Source organism: Neoarius graeffei, chromosome 26 (assembly GCF_027579695.1).
Source record: "Neoarius graeffei isolate fNeoGra1 chromosome 26, fNeoGra1.pri, whole genome shotgun sequence".
NCBI lineage: Eukaryota > Metazoa > Chordata > Actinopteri > Siluriformes > Ariidae > Neoarius > Neoarius graeffei.
The window spans coordinates 7,639,189-7,664,543 of record NC_083594.1 but is presented as its reverse complement, the minus strand read 5'-3'; the positions used below and the strand labels follow the sequence as shown (position 1 = coordinate 7,664,543).

General features: G+C 40.3%; 1 protein-coding gene across 8 annotated transcripts in view; it reads right to left on the bottom strand.

The window, feature by feature from the left end:
• Nucleotides 1–25,355, bottom strand: part of LOC132874264 (protein 4.1-like) — a 274,967-nt gene that overhangs the window by 64,212 nt on the left and 185,400 nt on the right. For all 8 annotated transcript variants that reach the window (XM_060910284.1, XM_060910285.1, XM_060910283.1 and 5 more), the window contains 4 exons: nucleotides 15,678–15,782; nucleotides 12,219–12,261; nucleotides 7,088–7,163; nucleotides 3,949–4,167 (listed from right to left, as the gene is read on the bottom strand). In XM_060910284.1, coding sequence (XP_060766267.1) covers nucleotides 3,949–4,167; nucleotides 7,088–7,163; nucleotides 12,219–12,261; nucleotides 15,678–15,782 — 443 coding nt within the window. The remainder of the gene's footprint in view (nucleotides 1–3,948; nucleotides 4,168–7,087; nucleotides 7,164–12,218; nucleotides 12,262–15,677; nucleotides 15,783–25,355) is intronic.

The window sequence follows — 25,355 nt, the reverse complement described above, 5'->3', positions numbered from 1 at the left end:
TAAGTAATGAAATCATGTTTGATGAGAAAATATTTTATGTAAACTCGAGGATATGTATACATACATACATCTAAATCTGACTGAGCTCTTATTCTATTTTTTTTCAGTGCACATTTATGTTTTTTGTGTTCTTTTATATGTCTGCTGTTGCTCTCACATCTTATTCAGCTAACTAGAAGGACACTCGGTAGCGTGCACAGCTCCGCCAAGCCACATAATTTGGATTTGCGTTAAAGTCTAATCAATTGTTCCTTGGCCCATGGCTCAGCTTTCCTCCAAATTTCATCCAAATCCATTCACTACTTTTTGAGTTACATTGGGAACAGAAGAACAAATGGAGGCAAAAACATAACCAGTAACAACAGCCTCCAGAACAAACACACGGGGTTACAAAACTCACCTGATCTGTGCACACTATTTTACGTTTATGTTCATTTTTTATATGTGGAACTGGGGTAATTATTCCGATTGGAATTTTTAGTCCCATCCAAATCTGTCATTATTATTCGATCAGTGATTTTTATGGACGATAATTTTATTTATTTATTTTTTGGATGGATGGAAAGTACTTTTCTAAGATGCAGGGTGTGCTCTTATTCTGGGTTTATTTATAAATGTTCTTAGAACCTTTAAAGTGCATATCACGGGTAAATTCAGGAGCAAGATCAATGTAATTCTCCTATTTTATATTAAACTTTGGTCAAATATCTGTCACATTTTGCATTTTGTGCAATTGTTTTCCCTTGCGCAATACCAGAAAAATTCAGTTGAAATCAAGCCATTTGAGGCGAATTGGTCCGCCTCTGAAAAAACTTGGCATTTCCCGGCAAACATTGATTTTCGTGACGTACGTGTGGGACGCCTCCTTCTGAATCCTACGTCAGCGCTGGTTTGTTTATGAGAAAACGACCTGGTGGTTTTCTGCAAATTTCTTCAACGTTATCGCGTAATTATTAAAATGGTTAACAGATGTATCGTAGGAAGGTGTAGCAACACCAATCTTGATGGGATTAGTACTCATCGTTTCCCACATTGCACTCAGGTGACAATTCCATATTTCAATGCAAAATCGCTCGCTGCTAAACTTGGTCTACACAGGCTGTGCACTGAAACCATGCAAGTTCTTGCAGCCTGCTGGCGCTTCCGCAGGTGACGTCACGAATCTGGCTCCAGACTCTGTTGGGATTTTTCCAGACGCGTTTTGTTATTTTACTTTTTTCTGCTGTAGACAGATGGCCTTGTGCAAAATTACCCTTCTGGATAAGTGTGTAAAGGGACATACTTTCATATAAAAAAAAAATTGGTCCAGGATATGCACTTTAAGAAACCTTTATGGCTGTAGCGTTGTTTTGTTTTGTCCATCTCACCAGATAAAGGCTTCTACTAAATAAATATTAATATCTGATATTAAAATATGTATGAGAATCAACAAACAATGTTACAAAACCAGTGTCAATAAAATAACTAAAATCTATTTTCATTAAAATTTTCAAACTTTTAATATCAAACAAAAAAGGCTTGAATGCATCATCTGTAATATAATAGCATTTTTAAAACAAATTATAGACAATCAAGCCCTGCACAAAGTTTTTAGCTGGGGAAAAAAAAAGACTGAATTAGTTTCAATTTTGTAGCACAAATACAAACACTTAAGGGCATTTTTTCACTCAGGGTACACATTTGGGGGCGGCACGGTGGTGTAGTGGTTAGCGCTGTCACCTCACAGCAAGAAGGTCCTGGGTTCGAGCCCCGGGGCCAGCGAGGGCCTTTCTGTGTGGAGTTTGCATGTTCTCCCCGTGTCCGCGTGGGTTTCCTCCGGGTGCTCCGGTTTCCCCCACAGTCCAAAGACATGCAGGTTAGGTTAACTGGTGACTCTAAATTGAGCGTAGGTGTGAGCGTACGCCTTTCGCCCGTAGTCAGCTGGGATAGGCTCCAGCTCGCCTGCGACCCTGTAGAAGGATAAAGCGGCTAGAGATAATGAGATGAGATGGGTACACATTTGGAGAAATAAGATGTTATGCAGGTGTATTTAAAAAATATGTCAAGTTTCTTGTATTAAACTTATATTAAACATTAGTGTCATCGGATCACCACAGAGAACACTTTTTAAATTTTGTTTCCATGTTGATTCTTTCATTTTTTATGCCTTTTTGGTCCATTTTAGGGCTGTTTTGGAATGTTCTACTGTTCCACTGTACATTGAACTATATAACATCATACAAAATCCCACATTTCTAGTGCATTTTGTGCTATAAGATTGATATGAAATGATAATGCAGTATCTCTGCTTAATTTAATATATGCATATAAAGGAGTCATTTATCACCTGGCAAAAATTTTGCAGTTCTTTAATAATGTGTCCGTCGTTATGCCAAATGACGTTTTTGGTTAGTGTTCTCAAAAAGGAACCCAAAAATTCAATCACTGATTCTTTTAATGGTATCCATTTTGGTTAGCCTGGGCCCGCCCATCCTAAGCGTGACGCAACACAAGGGCCTGTTGCGAGCTTAGTCTGGCCAGGCAAGCTATCTACAGCTCTTCCAAGCTCCCGAAAAATCGGGAACCAATCAACTTTGAGCATCTCCAACGGCCCTGGGTAGAGGCGTGTTCAAGGCACTGACGTAGTAGAACTGCGACCGGAAGCCATAGATTGTTTACATGCCGGAAGCGCTTTATTCACGCTTCCGCATCTATTACGCATAGATGTTGTATTGAAAGCATTCAACAGGAAGTTCTCATTGAAAACGGAGCAAAGAGCAGCCCTGGAGGTATTTATTGAAAGGAAGGACGTTTTCGCCTTGCTCCCGACCGGCTTCGGTAAGAGTTTGATCTACCAGTTAGCCCCGTCGCGTCGCATACGTCGGAGGAAAGAGTGATGTGATTGGTTTAAGCTTCGTCACAGCCTTTTCTGGCTTCGACCAGTAGCAAACTGAGGCATTTCAGGGAGGCGGGTCAACCACGGGCTCTGGGAAACGGTTGGGCTTAATATCTTGGCCAGACCAATAGCTCGGAGAGCTTTGAAGTCGCGTTAGCCAGGCTACATTTTGGTAGTTTCAATCTCTATATATGTCGGAATAACGCACAGAAAAATTTTGTTGACTGTAAGGCACCGACACCTTTCAGCGTTCATTGAAAATGTTCACTGGGATAATGGAAAAAGCAACGCAGCCCTCTCTAAACTCGGGGTTTAATCAGGGTTAAAGAATTTCCCAGAATGTTTTTATAATTACCATGAGAAGTAAAGGTAGAAAAATGCCTTTAGTCATTACAGACTTGAAGTAATTGCACTGAGTAGTGGTTTAATTGAGAAATGTAGTCTCCGTAGCCCCCAATTCTTTGTTAGGCGTTTCTTCGTTAGAAAAAATATTTGATTCTGTGCTCACTGCCATACAAATTGTATTTCATAATATTTCCAATAAAATATATCTAGTTATACCTTTAAATCTTTCTTTTTTTTTATTCTGTGGAAAAAAATATGCACTGGTGTCGTCTCCGTAGCCCCCACCAGTTCACCGAAACGGTGGTCTTGATCAACAGGCCATATCTTCTGAATCAGATGAAGATACCTCATGAAATTTTCACACTGTAATGTTAAGATATATGGAAACAAAATGCACTGACTAAAAATCTGAAAACTAAACTTTCAAAAAATGACCATTTTGGAACAGAAATGTGTACCCGGAGTGAAAAAATGCTGTCAAGGTCTTTGGTTCTGTTAGTGGTTCCAGATTTATACTCACTAGACACTTATTCTGTTGTGGTATTCAATAAATTTACTGTAATTTCTGAATGATTCAAAATATGATTTAAAGATAAACAACTGAATAATCAGATTTCTAAAAATTAAAATGTCTAATTACTCTGATTAGGCTGGGCTTAGTCATTAACTCATATTATTCTCCATTCAAAGTAGACCATAACAGATAAGTAGCTACTGTAATTGCTCACCTGTAGGTGCGATGCAGCTCCATGACTCTCTCCTCCAGCTCACGGGTCTGATTGGGGGCAAAGCGGAAGTCACCGACGTAGTCAGTGCTGTGCTCGTCCTGGTCGTAGTCCCCGAGCTCAGCCTGGACGGTGTAGGAACCCAGCAGAGCGTGAGTGACGAACGAGCAGGGGAGCCGACCGGACAGGATGTCATCACGCAGCTGTAGGCACAAGTAGTACCTACAAGAGACAAACAAGAAGAAAAATTTATCTACTACACTTGTGTTTGCCATTTAATTGAAAGTCTCAGCCACTTTACCATCACTCATATTATATTACAGATATTTCTGTTCAACTGATGCTAATGCATGAACAGGAGATGAAATCAAATGCAGTGGACATGTTAAATTATTGTAAACACTGTAAAACTTCCATCTCCATTTTCTATTCGATTGCAGTTTTACTTACTATTGTTGATGCCAAAATCTGTGTACTGTCTTTCAGCTTCTTATTAGCTGGTTCGCTAACTCGCTAGCTAATTGGTCCATGTGGGTTCAGGCTTTTTTTTTTCCTGCATGGCGAGATTTGTTGTTGTTTCAGGGTTAAGATTATCTTTAGCTTTCTTCTCCTTGTGAAACGTGGTTTAATAACATTTCCAGAAATTTCTCTGACTCTTATGGTGCAATTTGTGAAAATCTTCCCAGCATGGCTAATTAGTCTGTCTCTGAAACTAAAAAAATTTAAATAAATAAAACCCATGTCTACATTATTCTCCCCACAACTAAATCACTAAATATTATAAAATAATACAAGAATGTTTTATCTATGGGGCGGCATGGTGGTGTAGTGGTTAGCGCTGTCGCCTCACAGCAAGAAGGTCCTGGGTTCGATCCCAGCGGCCGCCGAGGGCCTTTCTGTGCGGAGTTTGCATGTTGTCCGCGTGGGTTTCCTCCGGGTGCTCCAGTTTCCCCCACAGTCCAAAGACATGCAGGTTAAGGCCCAGTCACACAGCCGATCATGCATAAATCACGTATAAATCACGTATAAAGTTGGCTTGTGCGTGATTGTCAGTGGAGAAATTGACCATTTTTTGGGGGTGTGCATGGTCGAAAATCACCGATTAATTGTGCATGAACTACGTACAAATCACTTACAATCACTTACAAATCACGCACATCAGCGCATAGGGTCAAAAGAGGGACAATTTCTGGTTTTTATTGACGAACACTCCACGCATAAACTGCGTATGAACCACGTATAAGCATGCATGAACCGCACACTAGCACTGATGAACGACGCATAGAGCGCGCATGGATCACGCATGGATCACTGGATCAGTGGATATCAGTGAAATGTACGTGTTACTACAGCGAGACATGCGTGATATGTGCGTTATTCGTCAGTGAAAAGTCATCGACGTGCGCGGTAGCGGTAAATTTCTTGCGATCAACCACTAACGGTCCACGCATATGTCGCGCATTGTCCGCGTCAGAACTACGGCAAAGGACACACGAATTACGTTAAACGGCGCACAATTGCGCATACTTGTGCGTGATCAATATTTTTGAGCAGCTCAAAACCTGGAATCGCGCACAAACCCGATTCGTCGAACATCCACTGACAACTACTGATGCTCCACGTCAAAAAAACTTATGAATTACGCACAGCATTGATGAATCGCGCACAACTCGAAATTTATGCGCAATTCATGCGTAAATCGTAAGTTTTGGCTGTGTGACTGGGCCTTTAGGTTAACTGGTGACTCTAAATTGAGCGTAGGTGTGAATGTGAGTGTGAATGGTTGTCTGTGTCTATGTGTCAGCCCTGTGATGACCTGGTGACTTGTCCAGGGTGTACCCCGCCTTTCGCCCGTAGTCAGCTGGGATAGGCTCCAGCTTGCCTGCGACCCTGTAGAAGGATAAAGCGGCTAGAGATAATGAGATGAGATGAGATGGTACCAGAAATTCTCTCTTAAAGGAGCCGTTTGTAATTTTTGGAGCCCTCTGCTGCTTGTGAAAAGAACTGCAAATTAAATGAAAAAGTTGCTTCCATCTATTCTTATAAAACAACATATTCCTTGTCTCATCTCATCTCATTATCTCTAGCCGCTTTATCCTGTTCTACAGGGTCGCAGGCAAGCTGGAGCCTATCCCAGCTGACTACGGGCGAAAGGCGGGGTACACCCTGGACAAGGCAAGGCAAGTTTATTTATATAGCACATTTCATACACAGTGGCAGTTCAATGTGCTTTACAGAAGTAAAAGCAGAACAGTAAACAATAGAAAATAAAATTACATGAAATAATTGGGGAAGAAAAATAAGAATTAAACAATAGTAGAAATAAAATAATAAAATGAAATAAAGTTAATCAGCCTCGAGATTAATTATTATTATGGGTACAAAATCTACGAGGATCACCAAAAATCATCCCGCAGACAAAATCTACGAGGATCACAGTAACAAAGAATTAAAGTAAAAGTGAAATAATTAAAATCCAAGATTAAAAAGAAATTAAAATAAAGAAAGTAAAATCATTAAAATCAAAATTAAAAGAAATTATGTTAAAGGAAATTAATTACCCCTGGACAAGTCGCCAGGTCATCACAGGGCTGACACATAGACACAGACAACCATTCACACCCACACCTACGCTCAATTTAGAGTCACCAGTTAACCTAACCTGCATGTCTTTGGGGGAAACCGGAGCACCCGGAGGAAACCCACGGGGAGAACATGCAAACTCCGCACAGAAAGGCCCTCGCCGGCCACGAGGCTCGAACCCGGACCTTCTTGCTGTGAGGCGACAGTGCTAACCACTACACCACCGTGCCGCCCTATATTCCTTGTCAACTTATTAATTTTCTTTGAATGTAAAAAAGCAGAATCTAGTGGCATTATTTCAGCTTAGGATATAGCCAATTTCTGGGTTAAAAAAAAACAACAACCCATAAACAGAGTTGTGAAATAAACCAGGTCATACGGCAATATATCAGGTCATAATTTCCATATGGCATCTTTGCTATATGATATGATATATGCAGGTCTAGGAGCATTTTTAAAAATCACAAACCGCCGCTTTAATCTCTAAACCTTCAAATGGCAAATACAACTAAACAATGATAATGTGATCAGAAGGATGAGTGCTGCATCCCTCTCTTACCTGGTGATGTCCTCCATGAGCTGAGAAGGATCTGGAGGGTAGAATTTAACCGCGAAGGCAAAATGCCAAGGAGAAGCTGAGGACACAGACATATATCACATCAAACAAGCATGTACCCTGGCCTTGTCACCTCATAAAAGTTAAAGTCAGAGAGGATCCGTGTGTGTTTTTATGCCTGGGTTAATGTTTAGTCATTTGCATATCACAGTCTACAAGAAGATGCGTCTTTAAGTACATACTGTATATAGAGGTCTTCGAATCACTGGCGTTCACAAGCCTGTGCTTTTGTCAGCTAGCTTGCTAGCATGAGCTAACCTGACAGGATTTCTGAGAGCTTTTTTTTTTGACTCATATTCACACGTTCTACGTTCTTTTTTGCTTTGAGGATTCCTAAACTTCCTAAAAATGTTCCTAATCATCACCGATGAAGCTAGCCAGTTAGCTAACATGTGCTAGGATTTCTGACATTATGCATGTTAGTGAATGATAAATGTTGCTAATATTCACCGCTAATATGCCAGATAGAATGCTAACCAGTCAGAATTTCTGAGAGAATTTTAAGCCATCCTCATACTTTAAGTATTCAGAACATTCCACTTTGATATGAGCTAACTAGCTAATATTAGCTAGTTAGCTAGACGATGTGTCTTTACGTACGTACTGTATATGGCGGCCCTGTGCTTTTGTCAGCTAGCTGGCTAGCATGAGCTAACCTGACAGGATTTCTGAGAGTTGTTTTTTTTTTTAACTCATATTCACAAATGTTAAAAAATATTTTTGTAAAAAATTGTTAACATGAGCTGACCTCATGCTCTGAGGATTCATAATCTTCCACTTTGATATGAGCTAACCAGCTAATGCTAGCTAGCTAAAAGATGCGTCTTTAAATACATACTGTATATGCAGGTCTTGTGCTTTTGTCAGCTAGCTGGCTAACATGAGCTAACCTGACAGGATTTCTAAGAGGGTTTTTGTTTTTGTTTTGTTACACTCGTAATTCAGAAATGTAAAAAAATATATATATATTTCTGTACAAAAAGAAAATGTTAACATGAGCTAACCCAACAGGTGAGGTTTAATCAGACTATCTCTTCCATGAGGTACATCAATACTGGTGTACCGCAGGGCTGTGTGTTGTGCCCTATACTTTATACACTTTACACCAATGAGTGCCGCGCTTTTGACATCAGACACTCTTATTTTAAGTATGCGGATGACACTGCCCTGGTTGGATTTTTAACAACAGGGAGTGCATCAATGGCCAGCTTTGAGGAGGAAGTGGGGAGCTTCATAAGCTGGTGCTTTGAAAACCATCTTACTGTAAATGCAACCAAAACTAAAGAAATGGTTATTGATTTTAGACGTAATCCAGAAGAAGTACCCCACACAGTCGTCAATAACACATCTATTGAAAGAGTTAACACCTACAAATATTTAGGGATTGAACTTGATGATCAGTTGAAGTTTGACAAATGTGCCACTTCTAAGGTAAAAAAGCTCCAACAGAGAATGTTTTTCTTAAGGAAGTTACGAAGTTTTAGATGTATTTTACAGTTGTTTTATAGGTCTGTGCTTCACATACCCCTTTTCCACCAAATCAGTTCCAGGGCTGGTTCGGGGCCAGTGCTGGTGCTGGTTCACAACTCGTTCAACTTGCGAGCCAGCTGAGAACCAGTTTGCTTTTCCATAGCTCGCGGTGCTAAGCGGAGCCACGTCATTACGTCACTGTATACGTCAGTTACGTCGCTGTATACGTCAGTTACGTCGCTACGTTTACATAAACCTTGGCGCGAATATCAAAGCAAAAACAACACGGAAGAAGCAGCAGCAACAACAATAATAATAATGGATGACTTCGCGTTTGGGGCGGCACGGTGGTGTAGTGGTTAGTGCTGTCGCCTCACAGCAAGAAGGTCCGGGTTCGAGCCCCGTGGCCAGCGAGGGCCTTTCTGTGTGGAGTTTGCATGTTCTCCCCATGTCTGCGTGGGTTTCCTCCGGGTGCTCCGGTTTCCCCCACAGTCCAAAGACATGCAGGTTAGGTTAGCTGGTGACTCTAAATTGACCGTAGGTGTGAATGTGAGTGTGAATGGTTGTCTGTGTCTGTGTCAGCCCTGTGATGACCTGGCGACTTGTCCAGGGTCATAAAGCGGCTACAGATAATGAGATGAGACTTCGCGTTTGTACAGCTGCTGCTTCTCGTCGCTTAAAAATGGCGATCTTTCGCGGTCTTGTTATTGTTGTTGGTCTTAACAACTCCGCCCCCCCGCTGACGTAAGCGGTTCTTTCCTCTGGCCCAGCAGAGAGTTGGTGCTAGCCTGGAACCGGTTTTTCTGGCCCCAGAGCCAGTCCTTTGTCAGTGGAAACAGAAAACCCGGTTCCAAACTAAGCACTGGCCCCGAACCAGCCCTGGAACTGCTTTGGTGGAAAAGGGGCAACAGTGTCTTGTCCTTTGGACCGATCTGTGTCTTTGGCAATATGCGTAAACATGATCAGGATAAATTACAATGCATTATTAAGAATGCCAGTGGGATAATTGGGTGTAATCAAGTATCAGCTGTTCAGCTATACAAAGACATTATACTACATAAAGCTGAGAGTATTCTCAGGGATCCAACCCATCCCCTATACAATAGATTCCAGCCAAGCCAACGTGGCAAGGGGAGACTGCTGCAAAGGAAAATAAGAACTACCAGGTTCAGTAAGTCATTTGTCCCCACTGCAAACAGGATTTTAAATGAAGGGCAAAGAACTTGACAGTACTCTGTGTGTGTGTGTGTGTGTGTGTGTGTGTGTGTGTGTGTGTGTGTGTGTGTGTGTGTGTGTGTGTGTGTGTTAGGGAGGGATGTGAAAGACCAGCATGTATCAATTGGATTGCTGATGTATGGGGTGGGGTATTTATTATTTGTTTTATGTTTTTATGTTTTAAATCTTGTCTACCTCCGTGTATGCACTGACCACTTGAATTTCCCCTTGTGGGATAATAAAGTTAACTTTAACTTTTGACTTCCTAAAAGTGCTCACAATCATCACCGACGAAGCTAGCCAGTTAGCTAACATGAGCTAGGATTTTCTGACATTATAAATGTTAATGAAATGATAAATGTTGCTAATATTCACTGCTAACATGCCAGCTAGAATGCTAACCCGTCAGAATTTCTGAAAGAATTTTTAAGCCATGCTCATAAGTATTAATAATATCCAACTTTAATATGAACTAACTAGCTAACATGAGCTACATAACAGGATTTTCAAGACTGATGATTTATATTAATCTTTACTGATAAATAAGAGACCGTCTAGTTCAGAGGTTCTCAAAGTTCTCCAAGGGTCCATGAAGCACAGATTCTTTTTTTTTTTTAAATTGTTACAGTGGTGGAAATCATAGCGTCACATTATCAAAGTTATATTTAGGGGCCCAAGCGTCAAAGTCAACTCAGACTTAAGGTGTTCTAGTGAAAATTTCAGGAATAGAAAGTTATATGGCTCTAAAAATAATATAATTTAAGAATGTTTACATATTTTTCAGGGGGTGGCACGGTGGTGTAGTGGTTAGCGCTGTCGCCTCACAGCAAGAAGGTCCGGGTTCGAGCCCCGTGGCCGGCGAGGGCCTTTCTGTACGGAGTTTGCATGTTCTCCCCGTGTCCGCGTGGGTTTCCTCCGGGTGCTCCGGTTTCCTCCACAGTCCAAAGACATGCAGGTTAGGTTAACTGGTGACTCTAAATTGAGCGTAGGTGTGAATGTGAGTGTGAATGGTTGTCTGTGTCTATGTGTCAGCCCTGTGATGACCTGGCGACTTGTCCAGGGTGTACCCCGCCTTTCGCCCGTAGTCAGCTGGGATAGGCTCCAGCTTGCCTGCGACCCTGTAAAACAGGATAAAGCGGCTACAGATAATGAGATGAGACATATTTTTCATGAAATAAATCTATACTGAAGGGGTCCATGCAATTTATTTCACAGTTAAAGGGGTCGCTGGTTACAAAAAGTTTGAGACCTACTGGGCTAAAGAATATTAGCTAACCAGATAAATTCTACGAAGTCAAAGTCAAGTATTAATAAATGTCAACTACTAATGGTAGCCAATTAGCAAAAATAATATCTTGTTAGGATTTCTAGTTGACATTTTGGGCTAATATGAACTAATCTGACAGGATTTTTGACAGAATTTTAAAGTCGTACTCATAGCTATTCATAATATTTACCACTAATATTGGCTAATTAGCTACCATAAGCTACATGACAGGATTTCTGAGATGATTTTTACCACAGAATATATGTATACAATCTTTACTTATAATGATAAAGATTTTGAGGTAGATTTAACTAGAAGGGCGCTTGGTAGAGTGCGCCAAGCCAGATATTTGGATTTTCATCAAAAATTAGTTGTTCCTTGGTCCATGGACCAGCTTTCCTCCAAATTTCATCAAAATCTGTTCACTACCTTTTGAATTACACTGGGAAAAGTTTAAAAAAATCATGGATCTGCATACATATTTGGATCCTGGATCTACATGCATATCCAGATTTGCATCAAACTCTAAACAATTGTTCCTTGGCCCATGGCTCAACTTTCCTCCCAATTTCATCAAAATCCATTCACTACTTTTTGAGTTCCATTGGGAAAAGTTTTAAAAATCCTGGCTCTGCATACATATCAGTTTGCTTCCTCTCAAGGTTTCTTCCTCATGTCGTCTGAGGGAGTTTTTCCTTGCCACCGTCGCCACAAGCTTGATCATCAGGGATAAGTAAATTTATTAGTGATAAAATTAGCTCATGTTTAAAGTCTTTAATTTTCTGTAATTCTCCTTTGCAACAATGTCTGTTGTTAAAAGTGCTATACAAATAAATAAACTTGACATATCCGGATCCTGGATCCACATACATATCCAGATTTGCATCAAACTCTACTTCATTGTTCCTTGGCCCATGGCCCACCTTTCCTCCACACTTCATCAAAATCCATTCAATAATTTTTTAGTTATGTTGGGAACAGGCAAACAAACGGAGATGAAAATGCCAACAAAGTTGGCAGAGGTAAAGATCAGCATGTCAAGGCTCTAGTAAAGAACCAGTGTCTGATGTTCTTTAGCATACAGGTGGAGAACATGGTTAAATGTTCTTCTCAAGCACTTACTTCGAATCTGCTTCTTGATCTCCTTGGAGGGGTCCAGCCAATTCTGCACGACAGAAAACAAACATTTAGAACAGCATTTGTACGCCTGACACATGGCAAATTTACATCACACTGCCTTTGTTTCCCTTACAACCTCTCACTAATTGCATGGTTTCCAGTTCGAAGCCTTTCCGCATGTTTAATTGAAGGAAAGCAGCATGTTCCTCGGGTGCACTGAGCGATCTAGGGAGCAGGGCGGAATGCAAATCTTGGCATCTTTTTTCTTTTTTAATCTCATGCAGTGCATTTGAATTAGCTTGATCTTTAGCTGATCTTTTTGGGCTATCGGCACAGTTCACAGCAGATCAAAAGACTGCAGAGTATCTGCAGTGACTCCTTCCTTATCTCACGTCTTCCTCACCAACAAAGTCGAAGCTTTTAGTCTGAAAATTGAACACTGGTCTACATAAAGCATTTCCTCAGTAATTCACACAAATCCTGTTTTAACTTAAAAGCCAATATGCGTTTCAGGCAACACAGAGTCGTGTACACGACGCCAATAAATTGGACTGCATTTGTCGTTTTGCATTATCTGAGTTTCACAGCTCAGCACAGCACTTCTCTGGGCTAAATTAGATTTTGAAAGAAATAAATACAAATGTGTTTCCTTTGGAGCAACATTCAGAAACTGAACTGTAAACAATACCTACTGCGCATATTTAATCTTTCTGCCAAGACTTGGGATCAATGCAGGTGACATACTGACCTTCATTAACGTATTGTTCAGCTCTAGGTTAAGACTCAATCAATCATAGCTTTATTTATCTTTGACAGTGAGTCAAAGACTCGTAACAAATACATTCAAACTAATAAAAGATCTAAATTAAAAACAGAAAAAAAACAAACAAAGTATTACTAGTATAAAGTACTTTGGGGAGGCCATGGCCTAATGGTTAGAGAAATGGCTTTGCCAAAAGGTTGCTGGTTTGATTCCCTGGACCAGCAGGAATGGCTGAAGTGCCCTTGAGCAAGGCATCTCACCCCCAAATGCTCCCCAGGCTGCTCTGGAAGTGTTATATGTCGCTCTGGATAAAAGCATCTGCTAAATGTCTGTAATGTAATGTACTATAATAGGTAAATATAAATATATACAGGTAGTCGTCGACTTACAACCTATGCAACTTACGACCGATCAACCTTACGACCGTCTGGTTATGACTGGCAAGTGTTTCCCAGCTGAGCTAGCTGAGCGTACGACAGTTTCCGCCCCAGCTCCCGGCAGCGCCCAGCATCCAGCCTCTCGCCGCGTACAACAGTTTCCGCCCCAGCTCCTGGTTTATGAAACGAGCAAATCCTCCCGCCAGCCCGAGCACTGCAACAGCTGATGATGACGTAGACGACCCACAGCCAAGCACCAGTGATGCCAGCAGTCACTAAGTTTTGTATTTTGCTATGTTTTACATTTGTATTTTGGTATGTTTCAAACTAAAATGTTTTCTATTTTTCACACCTGTATTTCAAATTTTTTGTTTTGCACATATTAAACGAATTGTACTGTACGCAGTGTAGTATGCAGTGTTTGACTTCAACCAAATAATGAGCCAAGGTAATGAAATAAGAAAATGTTGATAAAATAAGACTTTAAGATGATTACAATATCGTTACACATCACAATATACTTACGTTCATTTAACATAGGCCGACTTACGACCAGATCGGTTTACGACCGGTCAGTCGTAACCAAACGCAGTCGTAAGTCAGCGCATACCTGTATGTGTGTGTGTGTGTGTATATATATATATATATATATATATATATATATATATATATCAGACATAATATTAAAATTAAAAATAAAAAAATTAAAAAGGTCATTAAATCAAGAATATAACTAAATGCAATTTAACTCTAATGATCTCACAAATAGGGGCGGCATGGTGGTGTAGTGGTCAGCGCTGTCGCCTCACAGCAAGAAGGTCCTGGGTTCGAGCCCCGTGGCCAGCAAGGGCCTTTCTGTGCGGAGTTTGCATGTTCTCCCCGTGTCCGCGTGGGTTTCCTCCGGGTGCTCCGGTTTCCCCCACAGTCCAAAGACATGCAGGTTAGGTTAACTGGTGACTCTAAATTGACCGTAGGTGTGAATGTGAGTGTGAATGGTTGTCTGTGTCTATGTGTCAGCCCTGTGATGACCTGGCGACTTGTCCAGGGTGTACCCCGCCTTTCGCCCGTAGTCAGCTGGGATAGGCTCCAGCTTGCCTGCGACCCTGTAGAAGGATAAAGCGGCTACAGATAATGAGATGAGATGATCACAAATATTACATTTGCACAATGTGCCACTAGTACTGTATGATTCATTTTCTTTGTACTGCTAATCAATGAGTTTGGTCAGCTAATTAGTTTACAGGGCTACACTAGATGGTTTAAATATTGCATAAGGCATTTTGCTATTATACAAAAAGTGCCGAGCAAATTAGTTTTGTTTTTATTTAAAATCAGTGAATAAAAACTTAACGAACAAGTAAATATCGAAGCAACATGGTATACCAAAGCAAATAACTATTTTGGTTTGGATTTTTTCAAATCATGAAGTCCACAGAGTAAAAATTACACTTCATTTGTCATGATTCAGTTTAAAAAAAAAAAAAAAAAAGGACTACTGAAAAATCCAGAAGATTACCACTTGTTGCAAGGACACTTTGTAGATATGGTGAGCTGCAACTGTGTCATAAAGATGACAGAAAATGGTATACGGTACACTGTTATACAAAATGGAGTGACTGAGGCTTCACAGAAGATTTAGTTGAGCAAAAAATGCCTTAATCCTTAAAAAAAAAAAAGCCCTCAACACAACAGCTGGCTGCAACACTGCCAACGGCATAATTACCCCAAAATTGCTTCTCTTACAAACAATTTGCCTGTCCCCTCCAGACTCAACACCCACCATCCCGCAGTGAATAAAAAAAGTCTTTTAAATGTACTGTGCCTTTTTTTGCTGCAGGAGGTCTGTTTGTTCCACCGCAGTGTTCCCTTGGATGTTAACTTTCAAATTACTTACGAAAGTTTATCCTCGTTATGTGAGCAGTGTAAAACAATGGTGTCATCTGTATCTGTTTAGTCGTCCAAATATCTGTACTGTATATGTAGTCAGAATTAAACCCGCAGACTGTTTAGATCTTGCTTGGACAGTCATTTATTATTATTATTATTATTATTATTATTATTTTTCCCCTTGTACCTGCTGTAGATATTTTCTAATGAATTTAGTTAGCTCCATTTTCCAAAAATAGTCACCTAATTTAAACCACCATGACCCTGACCAGTTACAAAGGATTATGTGCTCCTCAAATATCCATTTAGAAGACGTTATCTGTTCAAGCCCAATAATCTATTTGTATTCGGTGACATCCTGACTATATAGAAACACAGCACAAATACATAATTGTATTAGTATCATACATTTATCCTTTTGAAAGCTGTTCTTACCTTTTGGCTGTCTGAATCGCTAAAGGTCAAGCCGAAGTAGTCTTTCTCGAGCAGGTTGAGATGTTCACACACCAGATCCAGCAGTGCCTGACCCTTGCAGTGCTTCTGTAGATATGAGCAACGGATAAGAGAAAATTAGACATTGAAGATTCTGAAGGTGTGGTGAGACTGAATGATGTGCAGAAAATGTGTAGAAAAAACAACAACAACAACAAATAATAACGTGCCAGCTGTTGAGCTAGCTAGCCTAATCATGTATGCTAACAGCTTGACTTTGGCGATGAAGCAAAGTTCATGAGCTACAGGCTTCTTTCACTGTGGAACAACAATGGTTATGGCAATAGCAATGTCATGAAATAGTGAAGAACTGATACACTGACAAGCTAACGGGGAAGCTATGGACTAATGGTTAGAGAAGCAGCTTTGGAACCAAAAGCAGGGTTCCCGCTGACGCTCGTCACCGAAGAATATAATCCATCAGTGATGAAGAGAAAATTACTAGCAGTCGTCACAGTGATTAATGTATTTTTCATATTCATCATTACTATAAGTCGTCTTTTATAGAAATCCGTCCACAAACCCCTCCATTTGCCGAAATCCAACCCCAGTGAAGAGACGGCGGGAAGCCAGAGTGTAAACAATGAGCACGTGCTTGTGACCAATAAAAATTGACTACACATAATGACCAAATAAGTGCCAAGCTTTTGATCAATCACAGTTTGGTGTGGTGTGGTGTGGTGGTGTAATTATCTCTGCATGAACCAAACAATGGCGCAGTGTAAGGGTACAGGCTTCTTCAAGCACTAAAGATGATTTAAGTGCTGAAACAGCCACAGGGGAGGCACACTCAGAGCCCCGACCGTCCCCAAGCACATCGGACAGGGTCAGTAATACAGGGGTCGGTTTAAAAAAAAAAAAAAACGCTAAAGTGAAAGTGCTGTTAGTCAACAAGCAACTGAAGGGAGCTATGTTTCGGCGGCATGACGTGTTGAGTTTCGACCGTGGACGTATGATGTAAAACGCCGTGTCATTCTGTGTTCGGTTTGTAAATCGACGGCAAACTTGGATTCCTTCACTGTTGGTTGGTCCAAGACTCTTCTCGACTCTGTTCAATTGTAAATCAAGTTCTGTGTTGAAGTAAAGGCTAAAGGGAATCCGAATACCTTTTTTGAACAAGTCCATGATAAAATAACCTTCAGTAAGCTCAAACTAAAGAGGTTTATTTTAGCTTAATGGTGTACAGGGCGCCTAAAATCACGTCTTTCTTATTAGAGTCTGGAGTGGAGCCTAAACTTTATCTGTAATGGACAGGCCTAGCTGTATCTGTACAAATATTTGAATTATGCCAGTTTGGTTGGTATAAACCTGTATTAAGTCCACTTTGATAAGTCAGTAACTAAGAAAAAAATGCAGACCAAGTGAAGAAAAAGTGAAGAATATGTCTTTGACTTGATTTTTCAAGGAAAAACGTGGAGAATATTTTTCAGAACGCTGCAAAAGGTTGTCAGTTTGATTCCCTGGACCAGCAGGAATGGCTGAAGTGCCCCTGAGCAAGGGACCCAACACCCAACTGCTTCGCAGGCTGCTCTGGGTACGTTGTACATCGCTCTGGATAAGACAATCTGCTAAATGCCATTAATTTAATGTCTATAAATTTCCCAAAGTATTGCCACCCTTTAAGCTACTGGCCAAAAATTATTGTAGAAAATTAAAAAAAAAAAAAAAAACATGATAATTAAAAATTTCTAGGAGTCTTTAGGGATTTTTATTTTAATAGACTGTAGATTCTTAAAATAAGAAAAAAGGGAAAAATATTCAAAATAGTAGAAATAAAACAATTAATTCACTCGTGCAAACCTGCTCGTTTTGTCTTTTCAGGTTTTGAATCCATACAAATTCACTAGACGAGTGTTTACTTTCATTGTAATTGCCATTTTTAAAATGTATTTACGATCTTTTTTAACCATAGTATGACTTTGTGATTGATATTGAATACTGTACTTGGTGTTCTCTCCATACTGTACATAACTGTAATAACAAGAGCCTCTCCACTGCGCTGCATCTTTAATCATCACTCGGCTCTCTCTTCATATTCTCCAGGGGAAAATACACACGTTTTGTAGAGTACTACTATCTGGCACAAGGATAAACACACACTCACATACACACATAGCTTCTCTCGGAGAGCCTTACATGCTTCTGCTTTATAGTGACATCAGTCATTGTCATGGAAACAGACGAAGGGTGTAGCTGCTTGAACGCTCTCAAAGAGAAGGTCTCCTCTTTACTTTATTACTACTTGAGGGAGGAAAAGCACATGCGCACTCCTAATCCTGCTTAATCTCTGCCTATAGACGTTAGGCAGCTTACTTTGGAAATGAGAACTTTTCTTATTTCTCACTTAGCGAGCAAATACAAAGTGACATGTCTTCATTTCATGCCGCTTTAAAACATATATCAGAATTTCAAAACATTTGCTTTGTAAAAGATCTTTAGGTACACTCTGGATATTATAAGGCTAACTCGTGCTTATTATGAGATATGTGAAGCTAACCAAGTGCATCTTTTCAAACTGCTGCTCACGCTGTGTCACAGGGCAATGTAACACACTCCGAGGAAAGCGCTATCGACCATCTTCTGCATACAGTACATGACCATATAGATGTCTGTGATTGGCTAGTGTCACTGTGATTGACAGGGGAAAGACGGTATGAGATGGCATCCCTCACAACTTGAGAGCATGGCCAATTTTGCCAATAAATGCCACTCAGAAGCCCCAATATACAAATATGCATGCTAAACCCTTGTCAAAATGTTTTTTTAGAATTCTATAGAAACTCTATAGAAAATCCTATAGAAACCCCTCTTTCTATGCAATCTCTACAGAACGCTATAGAACTAATACTCTATAGAAAATAGTTTCTATAGAAGTTGTATAGAAATAGTATAAATTCTATAGAAGTTGTACTCTATAGAAAACAGCTTCTATAGAATCTCAACAGAATTCTATATAAATAGTAGTCTATAGAAAACGATTTCTATAGAATTGATACAGAGTTCTATAGAAGCTCTACTTTACTAGGGAATTGCTTTCTCATAGCTCAAGTGTTATTGATAATAGATTAGCAATGCATTAATTGTATTTCCTTTTTTAAATTTCAAAATCCCATTTTTTGTTTCAGATCTTGCATGCCGTAAATTTGGATGCCCTCCAGCAACTATAAAGATGTCTCTTGCCAACAAGCTAAAGGAAATAACAAAAAAGGCAGCAAACTAGCTTACATGTACTGGCAGGATAAAACTAATACATTTCAATACTTTCAGCAAGAAGCGCTTTTGTTATACTGTACCAGGGTCTGGCATTTTGGAAGTTAAGAGTGATTTGGTAGGATGTCCTGAATTCTATGGCACCTTGCATCCTTATGTTTTCCGCCTTTGATAGCTTTTTCTCAAGATGAATTTGGAGATGAATCTGTCCAATTTTTATAATTTGGTATTCTCTCATGTTACTGTTATGATTATTTGTTATACGATCCAGTATTCAGGTGCTGGACACAGTTTTAGTTGCTCACTGTATTTTCATGGGTAGGTCTTCGAGTATCTATTATGCAGGTGACTTCAATAACTATAGCAATCTCTATAGAAATTGCTATAGTCTCTATAGAAATTGCTGTAGAGATTTTCACAGTACTCTATAAAGAATTCTACAGAAACTTTGTTAAATTCTGTTGACTTTCTATAGGAATTCTATAAGATTTATATGTATAATCTCTATAACATTTCTATTAAAACTATATAAAATTTCTATTAAAACTATATAAAATTTCTACTAAAACTCTATAAAAAATTCTATAAAATTTCATTTAGAAATTTCATAGAATTTTTATAGATTTTTTTTCTATAGAAATCTATAGAAAATTTTACCAAGGGAAGAAATAGTCGGGAATTCTTCTAACTAAAATTTACCCACCATATCTGGGCTGCATGCACGATTACCTTGAAAAATACTTCCAGTATTGAGAAAACACTGGAAAACCAGTTTACTCCAAAAACCAGTTTACTCCAGACTCATTCATAATGGAAGTCTAAGGGCGGCTGTTGAATTCAGTAAATGGTAAAAATAAGTGACTCCTTTTTGATCGAATCTGAATTTAAATGAAACCAATAAGGTGTTAGAAAATGAGAGAATGTCTTGTCAAAGCTGCCCGTAATGGACAATCAATCAATCAATCAATCAATCAATCAATCAATCAATAAATAAAGACCTGGTTATTTGGGTTTTCCAGACCCAAGCTGTAAAAAAATAAATAAATAAATAAATCTCCTTTCTGAAAGAAATTAGTATACTGATTGATTGATTGATTGATTGATTGATTGATTGATTGATTGATTGATTGATTGAAAGCCTTATCTAGGCGTGACATTCACTTGAAAAGCTCATTAAACTATTTTAATAATGTTTGATAAACCTTTATTGACAAATCAACAACTGTCCTTAGACTTCCATTAGAAGTGAATCTGTGACAAGACATTTTTTTTCTGTTTTTCTCAGTGCAGGCAGGGAGACGTATCAAAATTCTAACCCATGGTAATCGACAACACACTAGCAGTGTGTGAGATCGCGATTTGCCTGACATACCGTACTAATAAGTATACATACTATTAAAAATATAAGAACATATACATACAGGATATTACACGGTGGCGCGAAGATATGAAGTTTATCTTCAAGTGGTGAATGTATACAGTATATCACGAGTGAGCAAAGTGAACAAGTGAAAATATTTTCAACACAAGAAGATAAACTTCATATTTTCGCGCCACCGGGTAATATTCTTAATATTACATGGACACATCCACAAAAAAATATGCAAGTTAATCAAAATAATTTTACATTTGAACCGGTTTGCCATTTTGACAAAGCGCATCTGTCTAGTCAGCGGGAAAACACTGGAGTGACGTAACCAGAGTGAACTATCGGGAATTATTTTACATACAGGACACTTTTTTGATGGAATAAAAACGTGTTCTATTCCCTTCTAGTGGGTTTCATTCATTTGGTTCGACAGCATGCAATATTGTTAGCATATCGCTGATCCTACGTGTATTGCATCACTCTACTCAATGGAGAATGAGAGGTGAATATGGTTTACGATATTGCACGGTTGTCAAGACAACATGACGTCACACGTTAGAGACATAAAACTTCCGCACTAGCGAGCGACTGTGACAATTTGTAAACAAACATGGCCGCCAGGTTTGCGTTGTTAAATACGGAAGATTTTGAGAGAATTTTGAAAGAGAAAGACACATTGAACACCTGAAAAGAATGTGTATGTATAATAATAATATTGGCTGGCCTTTTTTCATGGTATATCAGATATATTCCATTCAGCTACTTCTCTTCGACTAGCTGAATGGAATATATCTGCTAGACCACTCAACGCCAACCAATATTATTTAAAGGTCCCATGGCATGGTGGTTTGTTGATGCTTTAAACGGGCTCGTGGAGGCTTCCGGATGTTATATCCACAGCCTTTCTCGAAATGAACCCTCGGCACGTAAATATAGCCTCCTGGGAGAAAGCCCCATTTCAGCGCTTTTCCCAGTGCGTCGTTTTGCTAATAAGAAGCAGGAGGCAGGGAAGGGTAGAGGGTGGGGGCGGGCCATGGGGGGAGGGGGAGGGGCTTGACCAAGCTGTGCACACACATACTCGCTGCTATCAGCGCCTGTAGCCACGCTGCTAAGACAAAACCCCGTTCTCCCTCGGACTCCTTTCGTAAACTCAACGTGACACAGAGAACAGAGAGTGAGAGTGTTCGGAGTGGTAGTTTACGAACGTATAATACCCTAGGCTTGAACACGCACTCCTTAACCAAAGAGGATAGAAGCAGCAACTACAGCAACATAGCGCTTATCCAACAGAAGACATGCATTGCGGAGCAATAGTCAAACATAAGCTCATAAGTTACAGTCAATTTCCAGACTAAACTCAGTTTAACAGAGCATGCTGCATGCTCTTTAGTTTTGTAGCGCAGAGTACCTGGCTAACTGCAGGAAGCGGTTAGCTGCACAGCTAATGTAGCCATTGCTAGGCTAACGCACCGATTTTAAAACACGGCAAAACGACTTAACAGTTATACACTTACTTGTTCGGTGTTTGTTGCTGATGCGGCAGGGATGCTTGGTACGGACCCAGGCTTCAGTGACAGTTGATGTGCAAAACCTGCCCTGTACTGTCCCAAGTTGTGGAAACATTCCTCAGGAAAATGCTTCCGACAAACATACACCGTCTTAGGTAGACTCGACGGCGTATTATTGGAGTAAATAAAATTAAGCCACTGCGTCTTCAGGGGCTCTCCCGTCGGCAGTAAAAACAGACTCTTTTCTGTGTTGTCACATCCATGTACAGTGCAACTTCCATGTTTCGCTCGCTTAGGTGATGCCATGTTGTTGTGTCCTCTATGGTCTCCTCACTACAACTGGGCGGAGCAATCCATACAGTGGGTGGGAATCCAGAGGGGGGGGGGCGGGGATCATCTCCCTTGCTGACGTAGTAAAGGGAAGAGCTTATCAACGCGCCGTTTTGACGCGCCATTCTCAAATGTTGGGCATAGTTTGGTTTACACATTATGAAATTTCTAGCCACTCGGGTGACTTAAGAAGGTCAGAGGAACTCATTTTAACGTTAAAAAACCTCAGAAAGTGAAAATTTCATGCCATGGGACCTTTAAATATGTCGCTCAGATCTACGATGCATTTCGTCTGAAAAATGCAAGTTTTTCAACACGAGAAGATAAACTTCATATCTTCAAGCCAACGTGTGATTTTCTTTTTATTATATCGACACATTCACAAACAAAAAGTCCCCAAATTTGAAAAATGTTACTCAATGTCCCGGATGTAGTTCGTATGAAAAATACAAGTGGTGTATTTCCCAGTAACACACTTGTGTCTATATAATAAATGGCAATACTACATTAGTGAAACCGCAAGACCATTCAAACATTTTCCTGTCTGCCCCCCATTCAGTTCAACAGAAGGCGATAAAGCAAACTGGTTTATTTTCCATGGGATCAACCTGTTCCTAAAGTGAAAGTTGACACAAAATACAGCTCAGCTTCACCCAGACTGTCATTATCCACTAGCAGTCTTATGCAAGGCATGGTTTATATCTAACCCTATCATTAATGACACAAAGAGACCAATCCAATCCAATCCAACGCATGGGATGATAATAGTATAGATCAGATTGCGGCATGAATAACAGGGTTTAGATTGGGTGTTGTGATTGTGATCGGGAAGGAGGGTTCAGTAAACAAGATCCACACTTCAGTGAAATTACAATTCCAGTGGGGATATTACAGTCCAATGCATCCAATAACAAAACATCTGGTCTGGTTATAATCCTATTTTTCATGTAGTAGCTGCAGAGATTTGGTTATCAATAATTGTGGTCTCATTAGTACAACCCCGATTCCAAAAAAGTTGGGACAAAGTACAAATTATAAATAAAAATTGAATGCAATAATTTACAAATCTCAAAAACTGATATTGTATTCACAATAGAACATAGACAACATATCAAATGTCGAAAGTGAGACATTTTGAAATTTCATGCCAAATATTGGCTCATTTGAAATTTCATGACAGCAACACATCTCAAAAAAGTTGGGACAGGGGCAATAAGAGGCTGGAAAAGTTAAAGGTACAAAAAAGGAACAGCTGGAGGACCAAATTGCAACTCATTAGGTCAATTGGCAATAGGTCATTAACATGACTGGGTATAAAAAGAGCATCTTGGAGTGGCAGCAGCTCTCAGAAGTAAAGATGGGAAGAGGATCACCAATCCCCCTAATTCTGCGCCGACAAATAGTGGAGCAATATCAGAAAGGAGTTCGACAGTGTAAAATTGCAAAGAGTTTGAACATATCATCATCTACAGTGCATAATATCATCAAAAGATTCAGAGGATCTGGAAGAATCTCTGTGCGTAAGGGTCAAGGCTGGAAAACCATGCTGGGTGCCCGTGATCTTCGGGCCCTTAGACGGCACTGCATCACATACAGGCATGCTTCTGTATTGGAAATCACAAAATGGGCTCAGGAATATTTCCAGAGAACATTATCTGTGAACACAATTCACCGTGCCATCCGCCGTTGCCAGCTAAAACTCTATAGTTCAAAGAAGAAGCCATATCTAAACATGATCCAGAAGCGCAGACGTCTTCTCTGGGCCAAGGCTCATTTAAAATGGACTGTGGCAAAGTGGAAAACTGTTCTGTGGTCAGACGAATCAAAATTTGAAGTTCTTTATGGAAATCAGGGACGCCGTGTCATTCAGACTAAAGAGAAGAAGGACGACCCAAGTTGTTATCAGCGCTCAGTTCAGAATCCTGCATCTCTGATGGTATGGGGTTGCATTAGTGCGTGTGGCATGGGCAGCTTACACATCTGGAAAGACACCATCAATGCTGAAAGGTATATCCAGGTTCTAGAGCAACATATGCTCCCATCCAGACAACGGCCCAATCCCAATTCTAATTTCTACCCCTACCCCTACCCCTTCCCCTCCGCCTTCCCCTTGGCCCTTCCCCTTGAAACTGAGCTACAAGGGATAGGGCTTGAAATTCAACCCTTACGTATTGGGATAGCCCTTCAACGATCGCATACGTCATCGCGTACCTCCGTCAGCGTTTACGTTAGCAAAACGCGACCAAATGCGTCATTGGCTGCGACCAGCCGCTACAGTCAGAGACAGAGGCAGAACCAGAAATCTCTGCTGGCAGGGTGTGATTTGTTAACTAACACCACTGAATGGGATATCTTTGGCGCTTCGTGCACCACATCCGACAGAATGAGGTGTCAGAACACTCATGTAAACAATAAAAGCGAGAATAACAGAACAAAACGTACGCAGTAAAGCAACCGAAAACAATACTCACTCCCAAAGCTTTTTAGCAGCAGCTTGGATTTCAGAAATCGCTGCTCATTCTCAGCTCGAAAGCGAATCAAGCGGCGTGTTTCCTCTGGATAACAACTTAAAACATGTAAATAATGGAGAAAATACATTTATGACAATCTTTCGCCGCGAGAACCGCCATCTTTCTGAAATCCGCATGAAATCTCGCTGAAATCCGCATGGCATTGTGGGAAATCACTCAAACCCCTTCGTTCGGAGTCAGCTCCAGGAAAATCTCCATTTGGAGGGGTACAGAAGCCCTACCCCTTCCCCTATCCCTCCGCGTTAACTGGGATTGGGATACCCCTACCCCTTCACGTGAACGCGCAAAATGGAGGGGAAGGGCCAAGGGGTTGGTCCAAGGGGTGAAATGGGATTCGGCCGTCTCTTTCAGGGAAGACCTTGCATTTTCCAACATGACAATGCCAAACCACATACTGCATCAATTACAGCATCATGGCTGCGTAGAAGAAGGGTCCGGGTACTGAACTGGCCAGCCTGCAGTCCAGATCTTTCACCCATAGAAAACATTTGGCGCATCATAAAACGGAAGATACGACAAAAAAGACCTAAGACAGTTGAGCAACTAGAATCCTCCATTAGACAAGAATGGGTTAACATTCCTATCCCTAAACGTGAGCAACTTGTCTCCTCAGTCCCCAGACGTTTACAGACTGTTGTAAAGAGAAAAGGGGATGTCTCACAGTGGGAAACAT